The 26,678-nt window shown below is 37.8% G+C and overlaps 1 protein-coding gene across 1 annotated transcript in view; it reads right to left on the bottom strand.

Moving 5' to 3' along the window:
- Positions 1-26,678, bottom strand: part of drosha (drosha ribonuclease III) — a 30,264-nt gene that overhangs the window by 2,208 nt on the left and 1,378 nt on the right. The window contains exons 2-28 of the mRNA XM_016439923.1: positions 25,679-26,415; positions 23,819-24,125; positions 23,504-23,645; positions 22,732-22,892; positions 22,230-22,310; positions 15,836-15,922; positions 15,592-15,678; positions 12,136-12,207; positions 11,727-11,808; positions 11,572-11,643; positions 11,205-11,374; positions 10,790-10,914; positions 10,586-10,685; positions 10,231-10,338; positions 9,617-9,724; positions 8,529-8,667; positions 8,381-8,441; positions 8,142-8,201; positions 7,914-8,013; positions 6,757-6,859; positions 5,276-5,346; positions 4,604-4,648; positions 3,457-3,614; positions 3,046-3,151; positions 2,144-2,285; positions 1,760-1,842; positions 882-985 (exon numbers count right to left, since the gene is read on the bottom strand). Of these exons, the coding sequence (XP_016295409.1) occupies positions 882-985; positions 1,760-1,842; positions 2,144-2,285; positions 3,046-3,151; positions 3,457-3,614; positions 4,604-4,648; positions 5,276-5,346; positions 6,757-6,859; positions 7,914-8,013; positions 8,142-8,201; positions 8,381-8,441; positions 8,529-8,667; positions 9,617-9,724; positions 10,231-10,338; positions 10,586-10,685; positions 10,790-10,914; positions 11,205-11,374; positions 11,572-11,643; positions 11,727-11,808; positions 12,136-12,207; positions 15,592-15,678; positions 15,836-15,922; positions 22,230-22,310; positions 22,732-22,892; positions 23,504-23,645; positions 23,819-24,125; positions 25,679-26,415 (3,611 nt within the window). The remainder of the gene's footprint in view (positions 1-881; positions 986-1,759; positions 1,843-2,143; positions 2,286-3,045; positions 3,152-3,456; positions 3,615-4,603; positions 4,649-5,275; positions 5,347-6,756; positions 6,860-7,913; positions 8,014-8,141; positions 8,202-8,380; positions 8,442-8,528; positions 8,668-9,616; positions 9,725-10,230; positions 10,339-10,585; positions 10,686-10,789; positions 10,915-11,204; positions 11,375-11,571; positions 11,644-11,726; positions 11,809-12,135; positions 12,208-15,591; positions 15,679-15,835; positions 15,923-22,229; positions 22,311-22,731; positions 22,893-23,503; positions 23,646-23,818; positions 24,126-25,678; positions 26,416-26,678) is intronic.

The raw sequence follows: 26,678 nt of genomic DNA, 5'->3' as shown, positions 1-26,678 counted from the left end.
AATATTTATAATTAATTATAACTAGTTATGATTAATTATTCATATTTCCCCATGAGCTGATTCGCAACAATCCTGTCTCTGAGCTGTGCAGGCAGACGATGTTCCTTTGACCTTATGGCTTGGAAAATATCCCTAATCAATTGAATTTGCAGCACCTGGACTCCAATCAAACTGTAGATCTCAAAGATGATCCAGAGACATGGGATGCAACCAGGGCTAAATTGTAGAAATGAAATTTACATAATATGATGATTCGTTTTTCTCCTTTCTATTTATTAAATTTGCAGTGCTATTGCAAATTTGTCCTTATAGGGTATGGAGTGTAATGTGGGATATACTGTATATACACACATATGGGTTTGAATACTTTTGCAAGGCAAATACCCTTTAAATAGAAAATTGATTTACCTCATCTTCATCCTCCTTCAAAGGATGTTAACTCTTTCCCCGCCAGCATTTTTGAAAAAAGTTGCCAGCCACCACCAGCGATTTTGATGATTTTCACTCAAATTTGATGGCCTCCAGTATATTTTGCTGTATGAATATTTGAATATGCAATACACCAAAATAAAGACCAAAGCCTCTACATTTAAACAAAAAAAAAATCCGTTTTATTCTAGATTAAAGCATTCTTTTTTTTTTATCAACACTTGAATATAGGTAGGTTTCATAAAAAAATTCATAATTTTGAGAAAAAAGGTGAGAAAATCACATTTTTATCAAAAACTACATCTTGTCCCCCCGCCTTAATAGCGCCCCCGAGTGTATAACAGTGAAAACACGAAAAGCCGTAAAACTCGTCTTTGGTGGGGAAGCGTTTTCTTGTAAAAGAGAGAACTCGTCAATGGCGGGGAAAGAGTTAATGGACAGAAGCTTCTTACTTGTATAGAGGAATGTCTGGTTCTTTTCCCTCCGTCCGCAGGGTTAGACAACATTGCTGCAGCTGCGATTTTGGATCATTCCAGTCCTGGTTCAAGATAAACTCCTGAAACAATAATCAAACAGCAGTACATTGAAAGTTAAACAGTTTTTATATACAAACCCAAAACGATAAAACCTGCACACACCAGTTGAGCACTTTGAGGAGGTTTCTTCCATGCCAGTGGATGTATAGACTAAAACCCGGTATGTGTCCATGATGCATGATGATTTTCATTAGATCGTTCCCAATGTCTACAAACTTTTCAATGCTTACGATGTCAGATTCACTTGGAATCCTATTCAAGTATTTTTTTTTTTTTAATTCAGCCTGCACTGCCTGTATCAGGAGTGATTTTATCTCATTTATATAATTTATGCACTTATGTTGAGGGTGTATAATTCAATCACTTCTCTGAATTTTCAGAGAAAAAAAAAAGACAATTTCCTTTTTGACAGGAGCTGTCTGCTTTATAACCATATTCTTTTAAATAAGGGGCATTCGAAATTTAAAGGAAAAAGCAGGGGTCATGTTTGAAATAGTTTAATTTCTATTAACTTGACTCTTTTAAAAAAATGTGCTCACTGCACAAGATGCTAAAAAAAATTATGTCTATTGCATGTACACAAAGACGATTAAAAACAGCCTTGTCAGTATACAAGACCATGTCCTATATAAATGTCACCTTATTCTTTTCAATAAATGTTATTTTTTTCATTATGTGCCTCTGACATTGAAAATTGGTCAATTCAAAATCATTGTTATAATGATTGATAACGTGTAGGCGAATAAATATATGTAAAAAATATATCATTTAACCTCTAATTAAGTTTGCCATACCTTGAGTCGTGGGAAGAAGCAAACATTCATAAATGTGTGCACAAACTCCAGGTCTTTATCTATGTAAAGAGCTGCAATGAATGCTGGGGAGGAAAAAAAGAGAGAAAATTTAATAGCAATACAGACAATAAGCATTATGAACTTTAGAATAAATGGATATAAAATGACTGGGAATATTAGGAATAATAATCCTCCAGAACAGAAGATAAATAATCATTTATAAAATAAATTACAAATCCCAGAGCTCTTACAGAATATGTTGTTTTTATTTAGCTAGTTATAATGAGAAAAAGTGTCCTTTTATATTATATTTCTCAATTTTTGTTATAGTTCAATAAAATCAAACGTCCTTTGCATTAATCTGCAGTGCCATGTCACACTTACATTCCAGTAGATCGGCTAAAGTCTTGGTCCGCAAGGCAACAGGCCGTTTGGTCTTGTCGTTGGTGATGGCAAATTCCTGCATGCCCAATTCCTCTGCAACCTTCGCTTGAGTCCGGTTATTCACCAAGGAGCTGCGCAGGAGCTACAAATCACACACAAACACTTTATACTTCTGGGCTTTATACGGACTGACCAACCAGAAGAGAGGGGGCACAGTGACTGAAAAGGCTGGATTTTTGCACTATAGATAGAGTAGGGCTAACCAGGGAATTTGTTGGCACAGGAAACTAAATTAAAAGCTAAAGGTATATTTACACTCAAATGGACTAAGCGGAGCAGAGCAGGCAATTTCAACTCATTCTAATTGTGAGATTGAAGCACAATCTCAAAAGAAAAACACTAAGAGTGTCAGAGAACATTTAAAAGTTGAGAAATGTCAATATTTCAAGTATTTAAAACATTTCACAACAGACATGAACAGACATTCTTGTAGAAATGTCCAGAGAATAGATATACCCTGTAAAATAACATATCCACTACAGTACACAAACACATTTATAGTTATGGAAGGTAAATTACAACAAATACATTACAAGTACACGAGTATGCCTAATCTTCTGGAAAACAAGACACATGAAGACATTCTAGAGGATATTTCTTTACCCTTGATGATTTTTTGTTGTCATATTGATGGCATTCATAATGAATTATGAGAAAGGGTCAAAAGTCATCCATTATTCGTGGTGATCTGAATATACCATCACACACTGAAGAGGTAAAAATGGCTATTAAAGATTACTGTAGAGGACACTATGCATCATAGGGAGTTAAAAAAAAAAGACAGAAATAAAACTGAAACCAATCTTGGGATGAAATGAAGAACAGACGACGGATATACTCACTGTCAAATGTCCTTCATGATGGTCTGGGAAGTGGATGAACAGATATTCAGTTGCCACCAGCTGCATGATAGAATCTCCCAGGAACTCCATCCTCTGGTTGTGGCCTCTGCAGACAGATACAGCGGCTGCATGAAGCACTAGCCGATAGTTAACTAATAATAAGATTACTGTTGTGTAGTTCCTGGCTGTGGAAAAACAGCCTCTGTCTCTGTGGGTTCAACATGTGTGGGAGCACAGACACTGTTGTATCACAACCTGATGTATCAAATATGATACCCAACAAAAACATATATGCAAATGTTTTGCATTTTTAAAAAACATTTTGTCTAAATGTTCAATAAACTGTTCCATTTGTAAAAAAAAAAAAAAAAAAAAGATTTTACAAAGTCACAGAGGCACTAGAGCACTTACAGGGTGAGGTGGTTGAAGCCCACTGTTCGCAGAGTGAAGGCCCGTGCAAGGAGACGTACGTGAGTGAACAGCACTCCAATGGCATCCTCAAAATCAGTGAGTTTCTGCAGAACTGGAGATGACTCGATCAACTGCCTGTCTGTCAGTGGCTCTTGCACCTAAACATACAGCAGAACATTGAGTGTGTGCTTTTATGCATTAAATAAACTCAACTATTATATTACTACATTGAAGCTTACAGCCAGCTTCAATTAAAAAAAACACAAAAAATCATTTCAGTGCCATCATTTACTCGCCCTCGAGTGGTTTCAAACCCATAGACTTTTATTCATCTTCCTTACACAAATTAAAATACTGTAATATTCTCTTACTATTTTTGCCCATCCATTGAAAGTCTCAACATTTTTCCAGCTTAAAAAAATTCACAAAGACAAAGATTTTTTTTTTTCATTCAAGTCTTCTGAAGAGACACAATCCCTTTTACGATGAATAGATGTCATTTAGGTTTTATTCACATATAAACATTGATTTAAGTGCATACTGTTCACAGAGCACATCGAATATGGTAAACATGCTTGACGCCCTGGAGAACACACCTCATTGGTTCTCGTGTGTCAAGTTCTTACATTTTTCATTTTATGGTGTTTTTATGTTCTTTTTTGAGTCTAGAAAATATTGGTTATATGGATTTTCAAAGGATGAACAAATATGATGAGAGAATATTAAAAATATTTTTATTTGTTTTATGGGTTTGGAACAACATGAAGTTAAGTAAATGATGAAGGAATTACAATTTTTGGGTAAACGGTCTCTTTAAATTCCCCTGCACAATTCAATCAATGCATATTTTAGGAAAAATATATTCAAATAAGAGTGGGCATGGCCATTTAGACCTTGAATGTGCAAGGTTTCCGGTTTTAGCCACTTCCAGTTATTTTGGCTGAATAAAAAAGACTCCATTATGCTGTTTGACATTGCAAATCGTGATCATAATCACGATCATAAATCAGTTTGTAACGGTTTTACTGTTTACTGAACTTTGTTATTCTTCTAGTTATTCAGCTAGGTGGCTGAAGAAAGTGTATGTATGTGTCTGTCTTACACTTGTGCATGACATTTGAACATTGAAAATCAATTCTGCTCACACCTGTAAAGGATGAGGTGGATAGTTGAGCCAAACTTCCCTCAGATCCTGCAAGACAAAAAGAGAGGAAACAAACTGAAAACAACATGACATAGTCCATTTGAGAAGAATAAGAGTATATGACAATTCAGACTCAAAATGTTTTTTGTGGGGGAAAGTTTTTGTTATTTTGTGTGATACCAAGGACATTTTTTCAGTTTTAAGCTAGTCAATTAACTTATTTAATAACGACAGCACCAGAGTCACACTCAGATCATAATAAATTATATTTATATAACTTTATGCTGTCACTTTACTGTTTCTCTGTTTCCATCATAACCAAACAGAGAAGTTCTGCTGAAAAAACCTGACTGTTCTCTATAATGTATTGTAAATGACAGCAGTATCAGACAAAATAATGATTGAATGGGATTATTTTTACTTCTTATGAAAGTATTTTAACACTTTATAAATTATATTGGAGAAAGTATGGGTAGAAGACAAACTCAAAACACAAATTACTTCTGAGGACAAAGTTATTATAATTTATATTTAAACTTTAAAAAGTTAGTTTTAAATGTAAAATCTTTATATTGGAACACAACACTCTTTATCTTACATTATAGTCTAAAAGGCTCACTATAATAAATCTAATTAAAATTAGTTTAGTCCTACAAACATACACATAAAACTCACCTCACTGTTGAACAGCAGTCTCCCAAAGAGTTGCTTGGCTTCCTCTAAACCACCTTCCAGGTAAACGGCCCCTACGAAAAAAAAAACACTTTAAACAAATGTGCTACTATTGAAAAATTGAGAATCAATGCGTTTCTTTTTAAATGAGAAATTATGCATTTATTAAGCAAGGACACTGCATTATTGTAATAATATATTACAAGAATACTGTTTTTGACCTTCCAGTCAAATACATGCAATCTAGGTGAACATAAATCTAGGTGATCTTCTTTCAAAAACATAAAAAAAGTGTAGATCTTCACATTCTGTGAAAAACATGGATATTAGTTTGCTCTTAAAATGACCTAAATGTGCTTTATTAAGTACAAAAAGCCTTAAAAAAGGACATGAGTTACTAATGATGCACTGACATTTTGGCAACCGAAAAATCGAAAAACAGCAATTTTCAGTTTAAGCCAAAAATTTGCCGAAATTTGGCCCCTCACTAGTAACTACCATTCTTTTTTGAGGCTTATTGTGCAAAATAATGCTTTATAATATCAAACATGTCAATTACTTTCAGTGACTTCATGGGATATCTTCGCACCTCCGGCTCTGCACATTTTGTATAAGGCACGATTCAAATCATCAACTCATCAGAAAAGTTGTAAGACTTTTGTTTTTCAGCTTTGTCATGTGTTGTTTGTTACGCAGTAACAGGGGCTAATGAGAGGTAACCTCTAGCAACCGGCAATAGGATGGTCGGGAGTGAGGGATAGTTAATACAAAAACGCACACAATGAACAGCGACTGTAGAAAGCAAAAGCCAAATCCCGGACATTTTGGGCGATTTAGAAATCCCGGCCGGACATTTTTTTTAGTTCCAAAAAGAGGACATGTCTGGGGAAAAGAGGACGTATGGTCACCCTATAGTTGAAGCAAAGCTACGAACCAATTTCCCTAACACAGTATTTTTTTCCCCTGAGTAATTGCATGACGCGGAAACAGAAATCAAACCATGGCAACATGGCGTGTGGTATGGACGGAAGCAATGGAGGCTACACAGTTCCTGGTTCTGGGGGTCCCATGTGTTTATTTCACACGTATAGTTTGAGCAGTCAAGACGCAGTTTGACGATCAGACCGTATTGTGTGAGCACATAAATCGTGAGCTTTGGTTTTACATTGCAATTTACTTGTAGAGTGAGAGTTGGCATTTAACAAAAACATTGCTGAAATCACACAGTGCATGCCTGGCTTAAGTGAAACACAAGATGTGCAAAGTATTGGATCCCTAGGACCAGAGTTAAGAACCACTATCTAAAGTGGTCATGCACCTAGGGCAGTATTTACAACATTCTGTAAATGTGTTCTTACAAAACACAAACTAATTATCTGAAACTATGTTTGCAACATAAAAAACAAAATCAACAATTTGACATCAGTGAGTGGAAATACAGTATATTAAATACAGACAGACAGCATACACGATAAAGCACTAACCTATCAGGGCCTCAAAACAGTTTGCCATGGCATGTCGGAGGTCTGACTCCCTGCACAGGTCAGGGCCGTGGGCATATAACATGAACCGATCCAACTCCAATTTCTGGCGATGCAAAAAAATGATAAAGATGAAAAAACAAAAAAAAACAAAAAAAAACTACTAACACTCACCAACACAAAACTCTGAAAACACCATGTATGCATGCCAAAAGATGTGCCAACACACACTTCAATTCATCAAAACAATGACAATAGTTATGCAAAGGTATAAATTCACTTTAAAAAAGATTGTGGCATGTAGGGTTGGGCGATGTCTACCAAATTGGCATCGGACCAGTGAAACATCGTGATGGACGATGACAATGGGGGGGCGGGGTTAGGGGGTGTGCCTGAAGCGTGAATCCGTATGCAGAAAGGCACGGAAAACAAATAACGCGTTCTACAGAGCCACTAAAGGGACATGGCTAGCCGCTTGCTAGCAGTAGACCGTTACAGTACAGGAAAGTTCACTTACCACATACACAGAGTAAGGAGAGATGACTCATAGGACAATGGCGAATGATTTGCAGATACTGAGCACCACTGACAAATATCTAATCTTGTAAAATGTGTGGCAAGTACTGCTGCTCCGTAGTATAGAGTCCGTGTGATCACGAATCTCGAAAGTGAAAGTAAAAAGAGCATGAATTCGAAAGCGGTTTCAATGCCCTGCATATTAGTAGCGGCTCCCTGATGCCCACAATTACCCAACGATATAATTGTGAGAGAAAGTATTGAATTTTTTATTTTTTTTTATCCTCCCATCTCGTAGGCTATTTATTCCCTTTAGGGTTCCGTAGTACACTTAATTTCCTTTCCGAACACGGAATTGGGATGCGGCGGAATGCGGGGGGAATGTGGGGGTGCTCAACATCGTGATGTCTGTCAGCCATCGGCGATGGACGATGGCATCGTCTATCGGCCCAACCCTAGTGGCATAGGGGCAATATTTTTTTTATTGTTTTGGGTAGCATGTTTGCTGGGTTAAGGCGCAGGACAAAAAAAAAAGAAACAAATGATAAATTAAACTACAAATAATAATAAAAAAATGTTTTTGGAGCTATAATTTACAGTGTGCTGAATTTTTGGATCATCTCTAATATCTAGTAAACATTTACCTTAGCAAGCATAGCAAGATGCTGATTCTGAACAATTGCGGTGCGATATGTGGCGAGTCCTCCCTCCTCCAGGTTTGGGAACAGGTAATAGAGATGCACACTAAAAAACAAAGACAAACATATGACTATAACAGGTGAGTACAACAAAAGCTTCAAAAGCTAAACTCAGTGAGACATGCTCTATGTAATGACAGATTTACAGCACCGTTGAAAATTAAGAGGTCTCACCTGGTCAGGAACTCAACAACTGCATCACCAAGAAACTCCAAGCGCTCATTATGATTGATTCTGTTAAAAGGACAGGGATTACACCCTTTAGTTGTTATATTTCAACTGCCTTTTTAAAATTTGTAAAAAAAAAAAATAAAAAAAAAAACAATTCATAAATGATCACCAACACAAGAAACAAATGACTTCACTAAAATAAAGTAATACAATAAAACACACACACACACACACACACAAACCTGGAGGGTGATGGGTCATCCTGGCCCAATCTTGACATAATATTAATCAAGGTGTTAATTCCTAGAGAAAAAAGGGCAAAACCATTATTAGAGTAGGGCTACTTCTTCAAAAAAATTCTCAACCAAATGTACAGAGAGCTTTGCTAACCCTTTTTCCTCATGTACATATGATGCACTTTCCGGTCTCCATATTTGGGCTGGCGTATGCCACAATTTGACAGAGAGTTGCGAGCATGGTCAGGATTCATCCCAAAATTAAGATGATGACTGGGGTGAGTCATTGCCAACTGGGAAAGAAAGAAAAGCAAAAGAAAAGCAAAGTGAGAGTTATAATTCATAACGTGAAACCAAACATCACCAGCCACTGAACACCGTATAGTGACCTTTTATGACCATTAAATACTACAGCTACATGTTAAAATATAACACACATACTTGTAGCTATGCAGGACTGAACACCCAACAACAAGCATAACTGAAATCTGTTCTGTAAGAACAGAGACTTTACACTGCTTTCTTAGACTTTGGTTGAAAATTGTGTTCATTTAAATATGTCACTGAGGCAACGTTATCCAGCCGACTAACAAAGATAAGAACCAGTAGATTCAACCAGTAATATTTTGCATCGTATGCCATAATTTTTCATTTCTGGATGTGTGGAACTGTTGTGGAGTTACATTATAGTTGGTTAATTTCCAGCTGTAATCGCAAATTAAATACTTAAGGCTTCAATTCCAAAAATCTTGCTTTGATAGTCCTTTACCTGCTTCTTTGCAAATTCCAAGTGGACTTTAATGTGTCTTAACTAAGGAAAGGCTTCCATCTGGCCTCTCTGCCATAAAGTTCAGATCAGTGGAGCGCTTCTCTACACATAATCGGAGTAAACAAATTTAAAACTGTTGTGGAGTTATACACTATGGTTACATTATAGCTATTTAGTTTTTAATTTCCAGCTGTTTAGTTCAGATTTAGTTCATTTTTCTTAAAAAAAAAAAAATTAATAAACTTGACAAATGTTTTATATTCAGCATTATAAATAAAAAAAAAAAATTCTGGCACATATCAATGAAAATAAAATCTATGTTTTTTTTCTTTGGTGGAGCCAGAGAAAATACTGGCAGAGCAAGGAAAAACCTGAACTACTAAATTCTTCTTCTGCAGCCCTGGTAACATATGCTGCAATTTTTCAGAATGAAAAACAACCCAACACTGAAAAGTCTTTACACTTTCTCTTACCTGCAGCAGGCATCGTTCCTTGAACATGTAACCGATCAGCTTGTCTAAATGCATCAGGCACTGGTGGTAGCGGATGTGGTGAGTGAGAACCGGCAGCATCATGGCGTGCTGCAAAAATAAGGCATCTGACTCAAATGTTTGCCCCAAAACCTGTCTAAGATTCAATAAATTACCTTTAAAATGCCATTTTTTTCATGTTTTTACATGGTCCATCAGACAAAAACAAAACAAAACAAAAAAAGGACAATGATTATTATAATTGTATAATCTTAAATCAATTATAAACAGGCTTAGAGGTTACATTACGTTTAACACAGAATTAACACTATTCTCTGCTATTGTCTAATTTTTTTGTTAACTAATAATTGTTTACAGTCATAATTGAGAAAAAAAATGTCTTCAATAAAATAGACAAACATTTGGTAACACAGAAACTGCACATCCATAAATGTAATGCAGCAGATCATTATTTTTTGTGCTTTATAAATGTGCACGTCATGTTCTCAGGCGTTTACGATACTGTACATATAACATACATCTTTATATATGTTTATTTTGTTTAATTTCTCTAAACACATGTTCTGAAGTGAATGTGTGTTTATGTATATGTGTACCTGGCAAACATCAGAGCGGATACCAGTCTTCCAGAAACCCTGACTGCTGAGCTCCACTGTGACCTCCCTTCTCATCGTATTCTTCTGCCTGATCTTCTGCAGAGCTTCCTGTAAATCAGTTTTTGGACACAGTATTTACACCATTATGGCAATGAACCTACACTTCCTCAAACCACAATGTACTGTATTAAAACTTCTTGCCACTCTTCAAACTGCTCATTCGGTTAATGCACTTTTTTTTTTTATGAAAAAGAACTTCATGCTACCCTTCCATAATGATCATATTTATTATTTTAAGGTGTCTTTGTCACATTAGCTATTTCTATGTACATAAATCATGTGTGCAGACACTTACCTCTCTTTGCGTTAACTTCTGTTTGTCAATTTGTTTAACCTTCGGGCTGTTGGCCAGCAAGTGCCGCAATTTCACATAACTCTTCCACAACTTTTGATACCTGCAATGAAAGCAGTAAACTGCAGTGTTTCACCTTTTCAGCATTATACTATTAATACAATCATTATTAGCAATAACTCACTGTGTGCGCTCAATCAGACTTACTGCGGGTCTCCGGCGTAGCTAAGCTGTGCAGGTCGGATCCCAAAATGCACTATGATGGGGAAAGTGATGACACTGGAATTGAACTGCTCACGATCTAACTGGTCAATCCTCACAGAGCTGGGTTTCTGTGTGAATACAGGCACATACACAAGCACACATTTAAAGTGCAAATTTGTTTTCATGACATGACCTTGAACTTTAACTTATTAGTGTGGATGCACAATCATGCAAAAGCTTTTGGCTACTGATGTCAGTTCAGAAAGACTCTATTGACATACTAAATGTATCTGTCACTATTATTTATTTATTGTACAGTATTTTCTCACATTAAAAAAGGCTCCTCATCTTCACAGGCACTTGAACATTCAGTCTGCTCACCTGACATCATGCCATTGTTTGTGAGAATGTGTTTTACCAAGCCAGGGTTGGTGACAATCATGCCCTTGCACTCCTCAGCGTATTTCTGCCACTCCAGCTCCTCCCACTGAAGCATGTTGGCGATCTCCTCTTCAGGAACTAGAGCCGGGCTGCTGCGCAGCAGATACAGCAGCACCTGGTGCATGGACAGCACCTCCTTTCCTCCATCTGACACACATGAGCAGACACCACAACATCAATCATAGTGATGAAGCATTCTCTCTACTGTATAAATTAACTATTCACCAATATATTGGGGAGTCATCTGTCAAATTTTGGTTTAAAATACGTCTCAAACATTTTTTTTTTCCCAATCATTTTTTTTTTTCATGAGTGAAATGGACAGAAGGGTATTTAAAACTCACCTGGGAGGAACCGAACGAACCGTGGCATAAAATGAAACCTCTGACAACCTGACTGGCCATTTTCATCAGGACCTGTGTGACAGCAAAACTATATTACTATGGCTTATAAGCTTATGGTGTGCTTGTGTAGAGTTAAATGTGCGTGTGCATGTTACCTGTGAGATTCCAATCATATAACTCCAAGATGTCTTTAAAGAGGTAGGAGGAAAACAGTTCCAGGCCTTTAACGCAGTAGTTCTGGTCAAACACAACAGATTACAATAGCTGAGCATTTATGGGTCACGTCACTTGTGTTAGAAACAACCAATATGTCTGAAATAGCATTAAAAATGTCAATAAAAAAGGGAAACAAAACTAAAATTAAAATCAGTTTCATTAATAATTAAGTCAAAGCGTCAAGATATGTTTGTCTCATTATGAGAATTTTAATTGTATATAATCGTACGCAATTAAGTATGTGCATAAAAATGTTATTCACAGTAACTAACATTTACAGAAGATGATTACAGAGAGCTGAAGAAAATGTGGACAGTGTGAAATCTGATAATGTGGGGTGACACATACCTCAGGTGCCATCTCTTCTATAAAGTGGATGGTGTAATCGATGTTGAAGCGAATAACCCGACACAAAGGGATCTAAAGGGGGTGGGAACAGTTAGTCTGGGTGGGAGATATGTGGGACATTTGCAATGGTTTAAAATCAGAAATTATGTCTGATAAAGAATTGTTAATCTTCTGAAAGTGACATTTATTTTCTGCAATTAGAACTTTATGCTCAAAACACCACTTGAATGCACTCGTTAAAATAGTCCATGTGACATCAGTGGTTCAACTTTAATTTTATGAAGCTACAATAAAAAAGTAATTTCGTAGCTTCATAAAATTACGGTTGAACTGTATGTCTGCACAGAAGAAAACAAGTCATATAGGTTTGAAACAACAGAGGTTAGTGAATGCCAAATTTAACATTAAGCATAACCTTATGTAAGAAATTATAGTCTGCCTCGACCCAGCTTCCACTCCAAATTGTGTATTAAACTATGCTCCTTTCTCTACAAAGAGCTTAATTATCATATAGATAGTTCTTTCCGATCTTAATCATATGTAAATAGTACCTCCGGAGCGATAATTTGTCACTTATAGCGTGGGAGAAGCAGCAGGTCGTCAAGAACCATCTGCTGACCAAAAGGCATAACAAGACATTGTTTGGAGAAAAGTAGGACAGATCAGGAAGTTGCTTGTTTTGCATGTGGAAGGATGGGACACAAGGCAAGACAGTGTCACTTTTCACACAAAAGAAGGATGAGCTATCGTGATTTGCTTAAGAAGATAGGCAGTTTAGAAACCCAGTTGGCACTGTTGAAAGGAAATAAGGAAGAAGCCATTCACACCTTGCCAGACACAGCACTGCATGAACAACATGACTGTAGCTCAGTCACAAGCAGATGCTGATGTGAATTGTAGGAATAGTTTTATGATAGTATTATATTTTAGAAAATATGTTTACTATCAAAAGGGGGGTGATTCTTTATCATTTTTGGGAAATGTGTTAATGGCATTAATATTTAAATTTAATTAATGAGAAATGATTTAATTGCATTCTGTGATTACATTTCTGTAGCTTTGGTTTTGAATGTGAAAAGATTCTTGTGGGGGAAAGGGGGGGAAACCTCTTCTTTTTGATCTCATTTCAGGTATAAGCATCGAGATGTTTGTTTGAAATGTGTACCCTCCTGGAGAAAGATGATCCGGTCATCTGAAGGACTTCAAGAAGGCCAGCAGGGCCAGTGGAGCCAGGGGACTTCCACAAGAGAAGGGACTTCTTAAAGAACAGAGTGATCATCAGAACCAGAAATTGAGAGATTTCCAGACCTACAAGATCCAGAACTCCAAGCCTAAAAGATCTAGAAACCCTGAGACCCACAATGGCATGGATGGACCTGATGGAACTTCACAAGCTGCAACAACAGCTAGAAGGACTTTTCCAAACAGAAATGAATGGACAATGGAAAAGAGAAACAAAGAAATCAAACTATTTTCAGAGACTGTGGACAGCAGTCTTATCACCGAGATGGAAAACAAGAAATGAGAAATGCACAAAGACAGACTCTATGCACATGACACCAGAAAGAGACAAACATATGCATACTCGAATGCAGAACATTGTCTACTGAATGCACACATGTGGACAAAGGACGTCCACACTGAGAGAATGGACACAATGCAAGTGACAAAACTCCATTTGGGTTTATCATTTATCATTTTCCATATGTAAACACCACCCAACAGGCAATGTCAGTAAAACCAGAGGAACAATTGGGCTTTGTGGAAGAAATTCCTGAATTTGATTTTGAGTTACCAAAACTGGATGATATGCTGATGTCATTAATGCAAAGGAAAGATAACCACATTGTTAAAGCTCAACAAGGTCTTGATGAGAAGGATAAGGCTTTAACTAAACAAATGCATGATGGAGATTTAGTCATTGCATACTCTGGTTTGATTTGGGATGTAACTTTTAAAACTGCCGTTTGTGTTTGTATCTTTCTAATTATGTGCCAATGCATGATGTTATGTTGTATGTGTTCTATGGAGAAACGTCAAATTGCAGATAGTTCAATTATCAATATTGAGCGCTCCCCGTTGGTTGTGATGGTTCTTGATTACCTCTTCCAAACCCTAGAAACATTTTCCAAATTTAAACAAACCCTGTGATAATAAAAAACCCTGTGATAATTTTGCTCAAATGAAACGGAGTTGTAACCAGTGTGCATGAGGTGTATACCCAAAGACGGGTAAGATTCTCCTTTGGCCAGAGGGGGGCGACCTAAGGCAGGGCTACACCGCCACTGGGCACCTGCCCTGGAAGGGAGGTGTAATCTGTGTAAGGGAGTGGATGTGATGCTTCTTTTGGGCCAAGAGCATCAAAGAGGGGACTGTAAGAAATTATAGTCTGCCTCGACCCAGCTTCCACTCCAAATTGTGTATTAAACTATGCTCCTTTCTCTACAAAGAGCTTAATTATCATATAGATAGTTCTTTCTGATCTTAATCATATGTAAATAGTACCTCCGGAGCGATAATTTGTCACTTATAGCGTGGGAGAAGCAGCAGGTCGTCAAGAACCATCTGCTGACCAAAAGGGTACATGAAATAACTGCTATGGATTCTGTTTAATCTTATCACCTTAACATTTGGTTGTTCCCACTTGAGTCTACCGAAGATGTGGGAATGGAAGGCTATCACTTTCATTGTCATCCGCAATTTACATTTAAAACGAAACTTAATTTACATGTTGAGCGGGAAGATGAACGTAATACTGTATAAAATGGTTGAGCTTAGGATGTTCGGGGTTCAGTCTGACTCCGTTGAACCCAAGGTACTACATGTACTTTGTCACTACTATTCTGTAATAAAAGTTATTCTTCATCAAGATCTTCGACATCTTCACTTTTTCTTACACTTATTTAACATTAACATAACCTAAACTAAATTAGATTGAAACCACAATCCCATAAAAGCACCAATGGAATGGAAAGTTTTTGCGGATGATCTACTGACAATGCACAAATTAAAGAACACAAACAACTAATTTCCATAATGACCAACTCAGCCCAAATTAGCAACTATAGTAGCCATATTGAGGGCAAAATGGGCAAAGACATGCTTTTTTGGGAGTTAAATAATGGCGCAAATACTAGTAAATTGACTAACGCAAAACAAGACAAGTTGTTAGTAAATCTGAGCCCAAAAGTATAAATTGTTCTTTTAGCTGTTGAACTACTGTTATAAGCAGATAGACGTCTGGTTATGTGCTGCTGATATAATTCCTATGAGTGGAGTTTATTTTACGAACAGTTACACAATTTCTTGTCTGCTGTTCTTTTGTGCAAGTTAAAACAGACAGTTTAGATTATTTAGATACTGTTTTTTTATTGTTGTTTATTCACAAAAACTAAGGACCATATAATAATCTAGTTATTAGGTCTGACTGCAACCATGCAGAAATCACATGCTTACATTAGTAAGTGGTGTGTGAGAAAAGCAGGAAAAGCCCTCAAACAGGTACTCATGATCGTCATACTCGATAACCGTGGGTCTATCTGTCTGAGAGAGAGAGAGAGAGAGAGAGAGAGAAAGAGAGAGAGAGAGAGAGAGAGAGAGAGAGAGAGAGACAATTATATTCACAGGCAGAAACAATATAAGAACAGAACAGAAAAAAAAAATCAGATGAATACTGCATGAAAACGGCATAGAAACCTACTAGGAAGTTGGTGGGTGGGGACACAGTTATTCTGTAGTGGAACAGTTTGCCAGCATTGTTACTCATCGGCCGGCATGATTTCACTGGCTATAAGAGAAAGAAAAAGTTTCTGACCAATCCAATCAGTCGGACAACCCAGACAAATGACTGACATTTATAACAATCAAAATCACTGCAATGGAAATGCTGGGTTTAAATAACACTAAACAACAAAAGCATAAACAACATTTTACTCTCAGAATAAAACTGAATTCCTAGGAATCCACAATTATAATAACGCTTCTATGTTGATTAGTACAATTTGAAAATAGTAATTTTGTGTGGGGCAACCACATATCTAAATCAAACTAAAAATTGTTTCTGAATTATTTCTGATTTATACAGCAATAAAAATCAACAGAGACAACAAAATTAGACATTAACAAAAAACAAAATGGCAAACATTCTGTGAAATATCCTACAAATAAACTGACAGACAAAAGGCCTTTCAGGCCAAATTCGACAATGCACAAAAACAAAAATCACAGATGAGTGGTCCATTCACACCGTGAATGCATTTTCAGTAGGCGCAACAGCTTGGCTCAAAAATTAAGTATAACCATCTTATAGCTCTGCCTGGAAGTTTCTAGTAATCATAAAGACCTTGATTAGCTGGTTCAGGTTTGTTTATTTAGAGTTGAAGCTAAACTTTGCAAGACAGTGGCCCTCCAGGAACTGAATTTGACACCCCTGACTCAAACCCACAGTCTACTATCTTTCTTTGGCACCTGCGCTACTGGACCACGCTATCCACTCCTTAATGGCTCAATTACCCGCAGTTGAAACATACTGTAATCTAGACTCCTTTCATCACCAGTCCAGTCAGACAAACCCACTTCAGAGTCCCTGCTCCTCACATCTCCCATCTAAAGAACAGCAAATGTTGTGTTGTGTCAGATTGGTCCTCCCGGGCTTTGTTGATGCAAAGAAGCTCTAGATGTCTTCTTGGTGATTAGGTACAAGATGGCTCAGGGCAGAGCAGGTGGGAGAACTTTAAATTCTAGGGAACTAAAATCCAGAAAAAAACATCCTACACAGACATACCCTAATGATCTTGGTGCATTCTTTTCAGTGATTGTTGAACAGTTAAATTGAGTTAATCTTTGAAAAAATGCATACTGAGATTCCCAGATTTACTTCCATTGCTCCAAATCTTGTGTCCTGTGTGAATGTCCCCTAATGCAGCACTTGGCTCACATAACACTTGTCAATGTAGAGTTTGAGTTCAACTGGAGCACCACATGTGCGAATATTTACTATCAACACCTCGCTATATAGGCCCATCAGAGACTTGCAATCATTTAGCCCATTCATACAAAAATTTAGATACTTATTAAGGGTTTAATAAACTGTATCATCCCAGAAAATTCCTGATTTTTCAAACTCAACACAGGCTTCCAAAGCTTCTCTCCTTCTGTTTGTGCTTTTTATATTGTACAGAATAAATCTTTTTCCACTAGTTGTCTCAATTCCAAATTCCAGACACTTTTACATTTCAAATGTTTGCATATAACAGTGTATAAGCAAATACAAAACTAAATATAGCTGCAAGCAGCGATGGCAGGCCCAAGCCATCAGCGCAAACGCCACCCTGGTGGCATCAGGAGAACGGTGCACAGCGGTCACATGCATTTACAGTAACCCTCTGGCAGTCTGGTTTTAAGGGATAAAGCAATGAAAGGGTTCATCCAAACCATCAAGACTGTGAAACACACAATATATAAAACTTTGGTAACACTTCACAATAAGGTTTCAGTTATTAACATTAACTATATAAATTAACATGAGCAATAATTATATAGCATTTATTAATATTAGTTAATATTAAGTTCAAAACTAAAACAATAAAATGCAATGTGAATTAACATGAACATTTTGATTAACTAACATCAACAACCATTTATAAATGCTGTAAAAAATATATTGTTCATTGATAGTTCTTGTCAGTTTATGCATTTACTAATGTTAACAAATGAGACATTATTGTAAAGTGTTACCAAAACTTTATTTATAAGCATTTTTTAACGATTTTATTGATCTATAAGCATTTCTAAAATATTTTTGCCTGCATTACAGCTTAGTCTTCATCTGTGAGCTGAATTGCTTGACTGTTTTTTATTTTCTGTCACTCCCTTGAGCATTTTAAATATATGAAACTAAGCATGCTTCCTACGAATGACGTGTTCTCCATATGTAAAAAGTTTTGAAGAGTTTGGATAATGCACTTTAAAGATATAAGAAAATTCAGATGAATGTCATGTCACAGGATGTCATAGGTCAGTATCAAAAGAGTGTCAATTTAATTATTATTTGCAGCTCAAAAATTTATAAGTCCATGCGTTTGTATCGTTAGATCTTTTTATGTTGTAATTAACATAATTATTAACCTAATTATATAAAATTATATTGCCAGTGCCCTACAAATTAACTGGTTCTAGGACTTTTTTGTCTCTAAAACTGACAGAAAAGGATAAGGCCTAAGAGATTTCTTAAGCTGTAATGAAAAAAATAAATTACTGATTTTTTTTCTGGTGATTAAATAGATGTTTAAAGTCTCTCTCTCTCTCTCTCTCTCACCCACCCCCACACTCAACACACACACACACACACACAGACAGAGGTAGAGTGAGATCAGATGTCTGATAGTTTTTTAATTTTCTGGTATCCATAGAGCTTTGTAAATTTATGAAACCTAGCATGTTTCCTCAGAATGACGTTCTCTGTATGTAAAATATTTTGAAGTGTTTGGAAGCTGCACTTTAAAGATAAATTACTGCTATCTTTTTTTACTGTTACTTTAATAAATCGCCATGGCAACACCATTCAAGATATTCAAAATCCGTTCGCAATTTAGTATCTTCAGTATCTTGGCATCATGTAGACAAAGACCGTTCCTCAATTCCAAGTATGCAAAGTTCGGACTTGCGTCCTCGGTAGTTCGGACTTAGCAAGTTCGACTCGGGAGTGCGAACTCCTGAGGACGGGAGGACACAAGTCCGTTAATTCTGCAAATGGAACAGCAGCATACTTGATAACGTCAGTCAGCTCGCCTTTGCTAATCCGGTTATCTACACTGTATGCATTTACAGTATGAAGAAATATGTTATCAAACACCACTGCCTCTTTTTGTTTTCATTTAAACATTATTATTTGCAAAAATGTAGTTCAGGGAACGTACATACATTACAGTGAAACAAAATATTATATCAAACAGCATTGCCTCTTTTCTGTTTCATTTAAAATATTAATAGCCTCAAAAATGCATGCTTCATGCATTACAATAAAACTAAATGATATCAAACACCACTGCCTTTTCGTTTTCTTCAAAATATAAAACACAACCCTCTTTTCGTTTTCATTTAAAAAATATAAAACATTAATATGTGGTTTAGGTAATATGTGCACATATACTCAGATTATCTTCACTGTATGTATCATAAAATGAAATATGACAAGCACAACTCTGCCTTTTTTGTTAAATGTCAGTTTTAATGAACAAAATAGCCATTATAAAAGAATAAGTATAAAGTATAAGAGACTTATGTAATAGGAAATAAAGACAAAAGCAAACAATTCAGTCAAATGTATGCAACAACTTTGTGCTCAGCCAAAACGAAATGACCTGCAAGAAATAATAGATTCATGAGACCAAAGATTACCTGTTAGATATAGGCTACTGGCTACCCAAAACGAATTTTACCTCATGTTTAACCACTACAGAGACATCAGAGCCAGCTAGTGATGTTATGTTCTGTGCCGAGGCTTCGGAGCGTGTCGAGAAATCCCGGCAGCGTTCAGTGAAGCACGTATCGAGGCTTGTATCGCTTTAGAGCAATAATGTCATTGATGATGTCCGAAGCCTCGCTTGGCCAGACTGGTTAAGGAAGCGGTTCGAATCTTGTAAATTCACGGTCCTCTTTAGAGCAATGACATCATTGATCTTGTGAATCTTGTAAATTCACAGTCCTCTGCCCTGTTAAACTCAGCCACTTTCCAGTTTTAGACTAATAATATTGGCCCTCCTGCCTATTATGAGCAAAGACTTGATTTACACACATTTGATAGCCCCATTCATTTCAAGCCAATACGTTTATTACACAGTTATGTTATATGTTATACAATCATTATATACCACTAGAAAATACACATTATATTCATATAAACAGATTATAGTCTATGTGGAAATGGATTTTTTTTCTTCACCGTTATTTCTAAGCCTTAAAGGTCCCATGGCATGAAAATTTCACTTTATGAGGTTTTTTAACATTAATATGAGTTCCCCTAGCCTGCCTATGGTCCCCCAGTGGCTAGAAATGGCGATAGGTGTAAACTCCTCATTAGCATTTAAAGCTACAGACACAGAAATGGCACGTCCTAAGGAAAGCTCATTGTGGGACTGGCTCGTAGTGGCTGAAATTCTGCACCAAGGCTGAATTTCGGGAAAGAGACTTCAGATACAGTACTAGGGACCACTTAGGCCTATATAAAAGCATCCAAAAAGCAGCATGTCATGGGACCTTTAACTGACGCAAAATACAGTGTATAACAGACCACATCAGCTCATCTGTAATGTATCTGCTTGTTTTACACTCTTTGGCCACCAGGTGGTATTGTGAGCAAATGAAGCCTTGAGAAATTAACCCTTTTGTGAACCACTTGGCTGAAAAACTTCAATGCTTCATGAGGCTTCGTCTCGCCATCACTAGAGCCAGCGGCAAGTGTCAGACGGACTAGCCGAGGTTAGGCTGCTCTCGTCTGGAAAAATGAGCACTGAGTGCCCGCTGATCGCATGGATATCACGTCTCCGAAATCAGTGAAGCAAATTTTCAAATAGCGATACCTTTATAAATAAACCGAAGATTTGAGGTTTAAACAACTACATTCTCGCCTGAAATACTCTTAGGACTGCATTTCATGACACAATAACAGTAATATTTTGAAAATTATGCGGGTTTTCCCCTCCACCATTAACGCTGGCTGATTGGTGCAAAATGCATCCTGGGATACCCGGCTGCCTCGCACAAGTCACCTCTGGATGCATCCTTGATAAAAGGGGCGGAGCATGAACACATCCGGGGATTTGAACTGTACTTGGCTAGATGTGAACTTTGAATTGGAACAGTACTTGGGCGACGACTGATGACGTTTCAGAAGCCCACAAGAACACAAGTACAGACAAGAACGCATATTGAGAAACGGCCAAAGTGTGGTGTGAATTACTTAATTCTCCTGGACGGAGTATGCAAAATTCCACTGCCTGATTTTTCCAAAAATTCACATTCAAAGCAAAATAGCTGACTTCCTGTTGGTTGTAGCTGATGAGTGTAAATTATAAAGTTGTCCGGCTTGATGAGAACATTATATGTACCGAGATTGGTGCCTGTAGCTAAAACTAACCCCCAAGTTTTGACAAAAGGTGGCACTATAGAGCGCCTCCTCCACGCCCATTTATGAGCTTTTGCCAGTGTCTAACTATCATTAACGCTGATGTGTGTGTTGAGTTTCATGAAATTCTAAGCATGTTATCTGCCTCAAAAACACAGGAAACAAATGTTAAAGTTTGACACGTTGCCATGGCAACAGTATTTAAGATATCAATAATCTCTCCAGAGGTTTACATCTGCCGTGTTTTGACATTACTCTGATGAAGTTTGAAGCAAATCGAGTAAAAATAAGATGCTGAATTCAAAGCATTCTGAAAATGGCACACTTCCTGCTGCCAGTTGGTGGCACTATAACTTTGACTCATAATAGTCACATCTACGAGATTGGCATCATACAACGAACAAACCACTGATGTTTAATCAAAATCAGACAATGCATGTGGAAGTTATTAGACACTTCCTGTTTCTCATTTCTCATCATAACTTCATCGCAAAAAATCCCTTCGCAATTTAGCATCCCCAATGTCGTGAGACCATGTTCACAGAGTTTGGTGGCAATCGGGTAAAAAACCTATGACGAGTATATCAAAAGTTGTTCGTCTCAATGAGATCTACATGCATACCGAGTTTCATATGAATATGTGCAAGTATGTGTGAGATATACATCAAGTTTTCTGATTGTGTTCCAGGGGGCGCCGTAGAGCCCCTGTGCCACGCCCGGGTCCCAGCCTCTGCAGCGTCCTAATGGTCACAGATTTCAACGTGTGTGCCAATTTTCAGTTTTTGAGTATGCTAAGGCCCCGGATAGTCGAAAAAATAAAAATAATCCTTAGGGGATTAATAGGTCCCTGCGCCTTAGTGGCTTGGGCCCTAATAATCCTTAGGGGATCAATAGGGTCCTGCGCCTTAGTGGCTTGGGCCCTAAATATGGATCTAAAACAGATGAAGTGATTGAATGAATGAACGCATACCTGTTCACCAGGATAAATACTGTGTCGGATTCCAGTTCGCCTGGCTTTGGCACTGCACTTGCATAACGGTCCATCGTTCATCTGAGTTTTAAACACAAGAATAACTGTAACTTTATTTTAAGCGACAAAATACACACATGTTTTTGAATCATCGCTCCGGCCTGACAGGGCATCATCACAATATGGCAAGGGGCGTAACATTTCCGTCTCACGCTTGAGGTATTCGGCCAATCACAACGCACTGGATAGCTGGCCAATCACAGCACACCTCGCTTTTTCAGACCAATGAGCTTTGTAAAAATCGACGCGTTTCAGAAAGGCGGGGCATAGAGGAGAAACAATAATGTACAGTATGTGGAAATTAATGTGTTTTTTGAACCTTAAACCACACAAACATGTCATTACACCAAATACTGTTCTTTTTAGCAGCATCATATGACCCCTTTAAAATGGCTTTTTGAGCAAAACAACCATAATTTCTCAGCAAAATGGTGAAGCGCACCTGTCCAGGGTCATTGTACCACAGCTCCTCATGGAGGCGGTCAGGATGAGCTTTCTTTCTCTTGATCTCAGCAATGACATCAAACACCTCAGAGTCAGAGCTGCTGGAGCAGCTGCTACCGCCTCCATCAGAATCACATTCTGATTCGCTGGAGCTCTCATCTGCACAACACACAACAAATTCATCTTTCTTTTAGGGTTAGGGCTGAGTGACATAGCTAACACTATTTGTGTATTTGCTTATTCTTATGCTCTGAAATGAAAACAAAATCAAAGGAACATCAACTTTCCACACTTTGAACGTAAACACAAATCTGCTAATTAAATAAACCACCTTGTCATGTCTTTACCCCTTCACTTCTACAATATTGCCCACCTCCACAAAACACTAAAATACCATTAGAGAAACAGTATATACATGCATCTAGAATATGTAATATTTATTCATCATTGTAAACAAAGAATGGTTTATTTCATTTTCATTTCTACACAGAACTAACATGAGCACGTTTGTTCTCGCCCTCTAAACTGTCTGGCCCACAGACAGGTAACAAATATTTGGCATTAAATAGTTACATTTAAAAATGGACTTTTCACACTTTTGAGCCATATTCTGTACTATCGAAAAGCACAAGCAATTTTGTCATTGCAAAGAGATGATACATATACAGTTTAATGACATCACTGCATGTTGTAACATGTTCATTATGTTGCAACTTTTATATAATATTATAAAATACACTACATATTTGAAATCGTAAAATACACAATACCTTGATCCTGGTCCAGTTTGGTCTTGGGTGGTTCCCATGTAGGTCTACAGGATTTGGCTCGCTCCTGCCTCCAACCAAGCTCTTGCTCAAAGCGCTCATACAGATCTCTCAACTTACTGGTTCCCACGACTGTAGAATCACCCTAAAGATGAATAAAAACACACGGAAGGTGAGAAACAGCTCCCGAGTATATGATATGGTTGGTCATGACACCTTCAAAATATTTAGTACAAAACTTTAAAGGAGAGTATGATTTTGTGGTAAATTTGTAAAAATGTCAGGACTATCTGCTTGTCTGCAGTTTGTGTACTGTACCACTTGGTCCATAGGATCATTGGAGTAGTAGTTCTCAGCATGTGTACAGCGGATCCAGGCAGGTTTGAGTAACTCCTCCTCTCCTTTCTCCTCCTCATGTCGGTCAGTGGACGTCTCCTCTACATCTCTAGTCCTGCTGTAGTTCACCGATCTCTCTCGACTGCTTGAGGCGCTGTCTGTTCTCCTCTCTTTCTCCTCATCCACACGTCGGCGTTTTCTCTCTCGACTGCCTGAGCGATTCCGAATGTGCTTCCTGTGTCTGTCTGAGGTGGGTGAACCTGGCTCATCTCTATGCCGATAGCGTTCTCTGGGGGATGGAGGCAATATTTTACGCTGTATCAGGCAACCCAGCAAAAAACTTACTGAACTCTACAAAAGTCTATAAAAGCCCTGTGTGTTTGGAGAGGTTTAAACAACTTCACTGAAATCACACATAAATGCAGTAAAATGTTGTTGCTTGGTCACTTGTAATAGTCAGTCTTGGGGGTAATTACTGAAAGCGGTCATAATAAGGACTAATTTCTTTTCATAATGTGCTGTACTATATGGATGTCAGTGGTTTGGTTACCAACATTCTTCAAAATATCTTCTTTTGAACTCAACAAAAGAAAGAAACTCATACAGGTTTGGAACAATATGAGGGTGAGTAAATGATGACAGACTTTTAATTTTTGAGTTAACTATCCTTTGAAGTCATATAAGATTCAGTGATTATAAACGGAAAGCTCTTTGCTAGCTGTCTGCATACAACCTATTCATACTGTGATTTGAATACTTTGATACTTTATTTTTCTTTCTGCCAAATGAACAAGATTTGGGAGAGTCAATCATATTTAAATGTGGGATTGAATCTGAAGTCATTATGATTACAATTATGATTGCTACAGTCAACTGCTGTCGGAAGAGATCTGTGCATTAAATCTTGCCGTTTAAGTGCAACCCACATACCACTTGTAATACTATATGCAACATGTTTTTTTGTTTTTCATTTTATTACTAATGAAACATTACTACTTTATTATGATCCTTTTTTTGCTAATTCTACTTAATTGAACAGCATTTAAATGCTATATGCTTTTTAATGTATTATTATTGTTAACATTAATAACTAATTAATTTAATTGATTTAATATCAGTTTTTTCAAATAGTTAAATTAAAGAAAAAATCCAAAAGCTTTTGATATGTTATCGAAATTGGTACAGTAAATCATGAAAACGTAATGGTATTGGTACAGATTACTGAAATTTTGCTATCGTGTTCATTTATTATGTAAGGAATAATTGACGATGGGCCGTTGAATTATTAGAAAAATAATGCACACCCGAGGTGGTGATAAGGTCACGATGCCTTAGAACGTCCTTCATCCAATCAGATTCAAGAATTCAAGGGGTCGCTGTGTGTATAATTTATAGTTTCATCAGGACAGATAAATTTGCTGTGTTGCATGGTAAAGCTTCTCTTAAAAACTGGATCTGTCAACAACTGTCCAAGAGCAACACATTTAATGTCACCACTTGCACAATGAAAAAAAATATTAGGGGTTAAACGTGAATTACATCATTATAAGTAGCATTTTGGTCAAAACTGTAGTAATTTTAACATTAATATTAGTTTGTATTCAAATGATTTACATTTAGAGTGCTCAAGTGCAGCAGTGTGAACAAGTGCTAATGTTATTTAGAGTTTTTAGGAAAGAAAAAACAGCATTTGTGACACTTCGCCGCAGCGTTTTTGAGGTATAAATGCTGTGTCAGATGCCACTTTGAAAATGTTAAGATGGCTTATGATAACCTGGTCCCAAAAGAGGTCTTATTTTTTGATAACAGAAAAAGAGGAATATGAGCAGTAAAGTGTGTTACCTGCTGCGGTGTCTTGATGGTACACGCCCTCTCTCATAGTCCGCTTTATACCGTGGGCTGTCTGACCGCCTGCGCTCTGAACTGCACCCTCTGTCCCGTTTGTCTCCTCCAAACTCTCGGTTATGCCGGCCTCCATATCCTCCATAACTGTGGCCCCTGTGCCGGTGGTCATCATAGTGACGAAGTCTTTCCGGGGAGCGGGAACAGGTGTCCGACTTGTATTGCAGAGGCGGGCGGGAGCGTTCAGGTTTGAAGGAACCTCCGGGCTGCATGTAAGCTGGGTTGAAGCTCGGTGGAGGAGGGAGCTGTAGCTGTGGAGGGTAGCTCATGGGATATGATGGCGGGTAGGGCATGGAAGGTGGCACTGAGGGTGGCACAGGTGGAAGCGGTGGAGGGGTGACGGTGGGCATCATGTAAGGGTAAGAGCTCTGAACCGGAACTGAAGCGGAGCTGTCTGAATTGTGAGGAGCAGGTGGAGGAAAAGGGGGCGGCTCTGGGAAGACTGGTGGGCGTACGGGGCATTGGGGCAGAGCATTAGAGCCCTGTGAGGGTGCAGGGAAATGGAATGGCATGAAGTCAGGATGAGGTGGCATGTAGTTACTGCCGCCTTGAGGGTTATAGATAGGACCTGGAGCAGCCGAAGGGTTGTAGTGATACCGTGGAGGAGCAGGACGATACATTGGGACCGGAGCGGCTGGTCTTCCCCTCGGGCATCCATGGCCAGCGTTGAAAGACATCTGTAAAGAAGACATGGATGTGAGAAAGATGTGGATAGAGCCAGAGACCTTCTTATAAAGATGTTGTACAACTTGGATCATATAAAGACACCAATGTGACTGAAACACTTTCAACACAGTCAGAACTAAAGAAACGCATCTGCATTAGGGCTGCACGATAAATCGCAATGGAATCGAGATCGCGCACAGTGAAGCACTGTTCTGTGATCAGCAGTAAATCTCCATCCAAAGGCCAGAGGGCGCTCTCGTGCTGAAACTCCAAA

Source organism: Sinocyclocheilus anshuiensis, unplaced genomic scaffold, assembly GCF_001515605.1.
Source record: "Sinocyclocheilus anshuiensis isolate Anshui unplaced genomic scaffold, SAMN03320099.WGS_v1.1 scaffold151, whole genome shotgun sequence".
In the NCBI taxonomy this organism is placed as follows: domain Eukaryota; kingdom Metazoa; phylum Chordata; class Actinopteri; order Cypriniformes; family Cyprinidae; genus Sinocyclocheilus; species Sinocyclocheilus anshuiensis.
The sequence above is the reverse complement of the archived record's forward strand: the minus strand, read 5'-3'. Positions and strand labels throughout refer to the sequence as shown.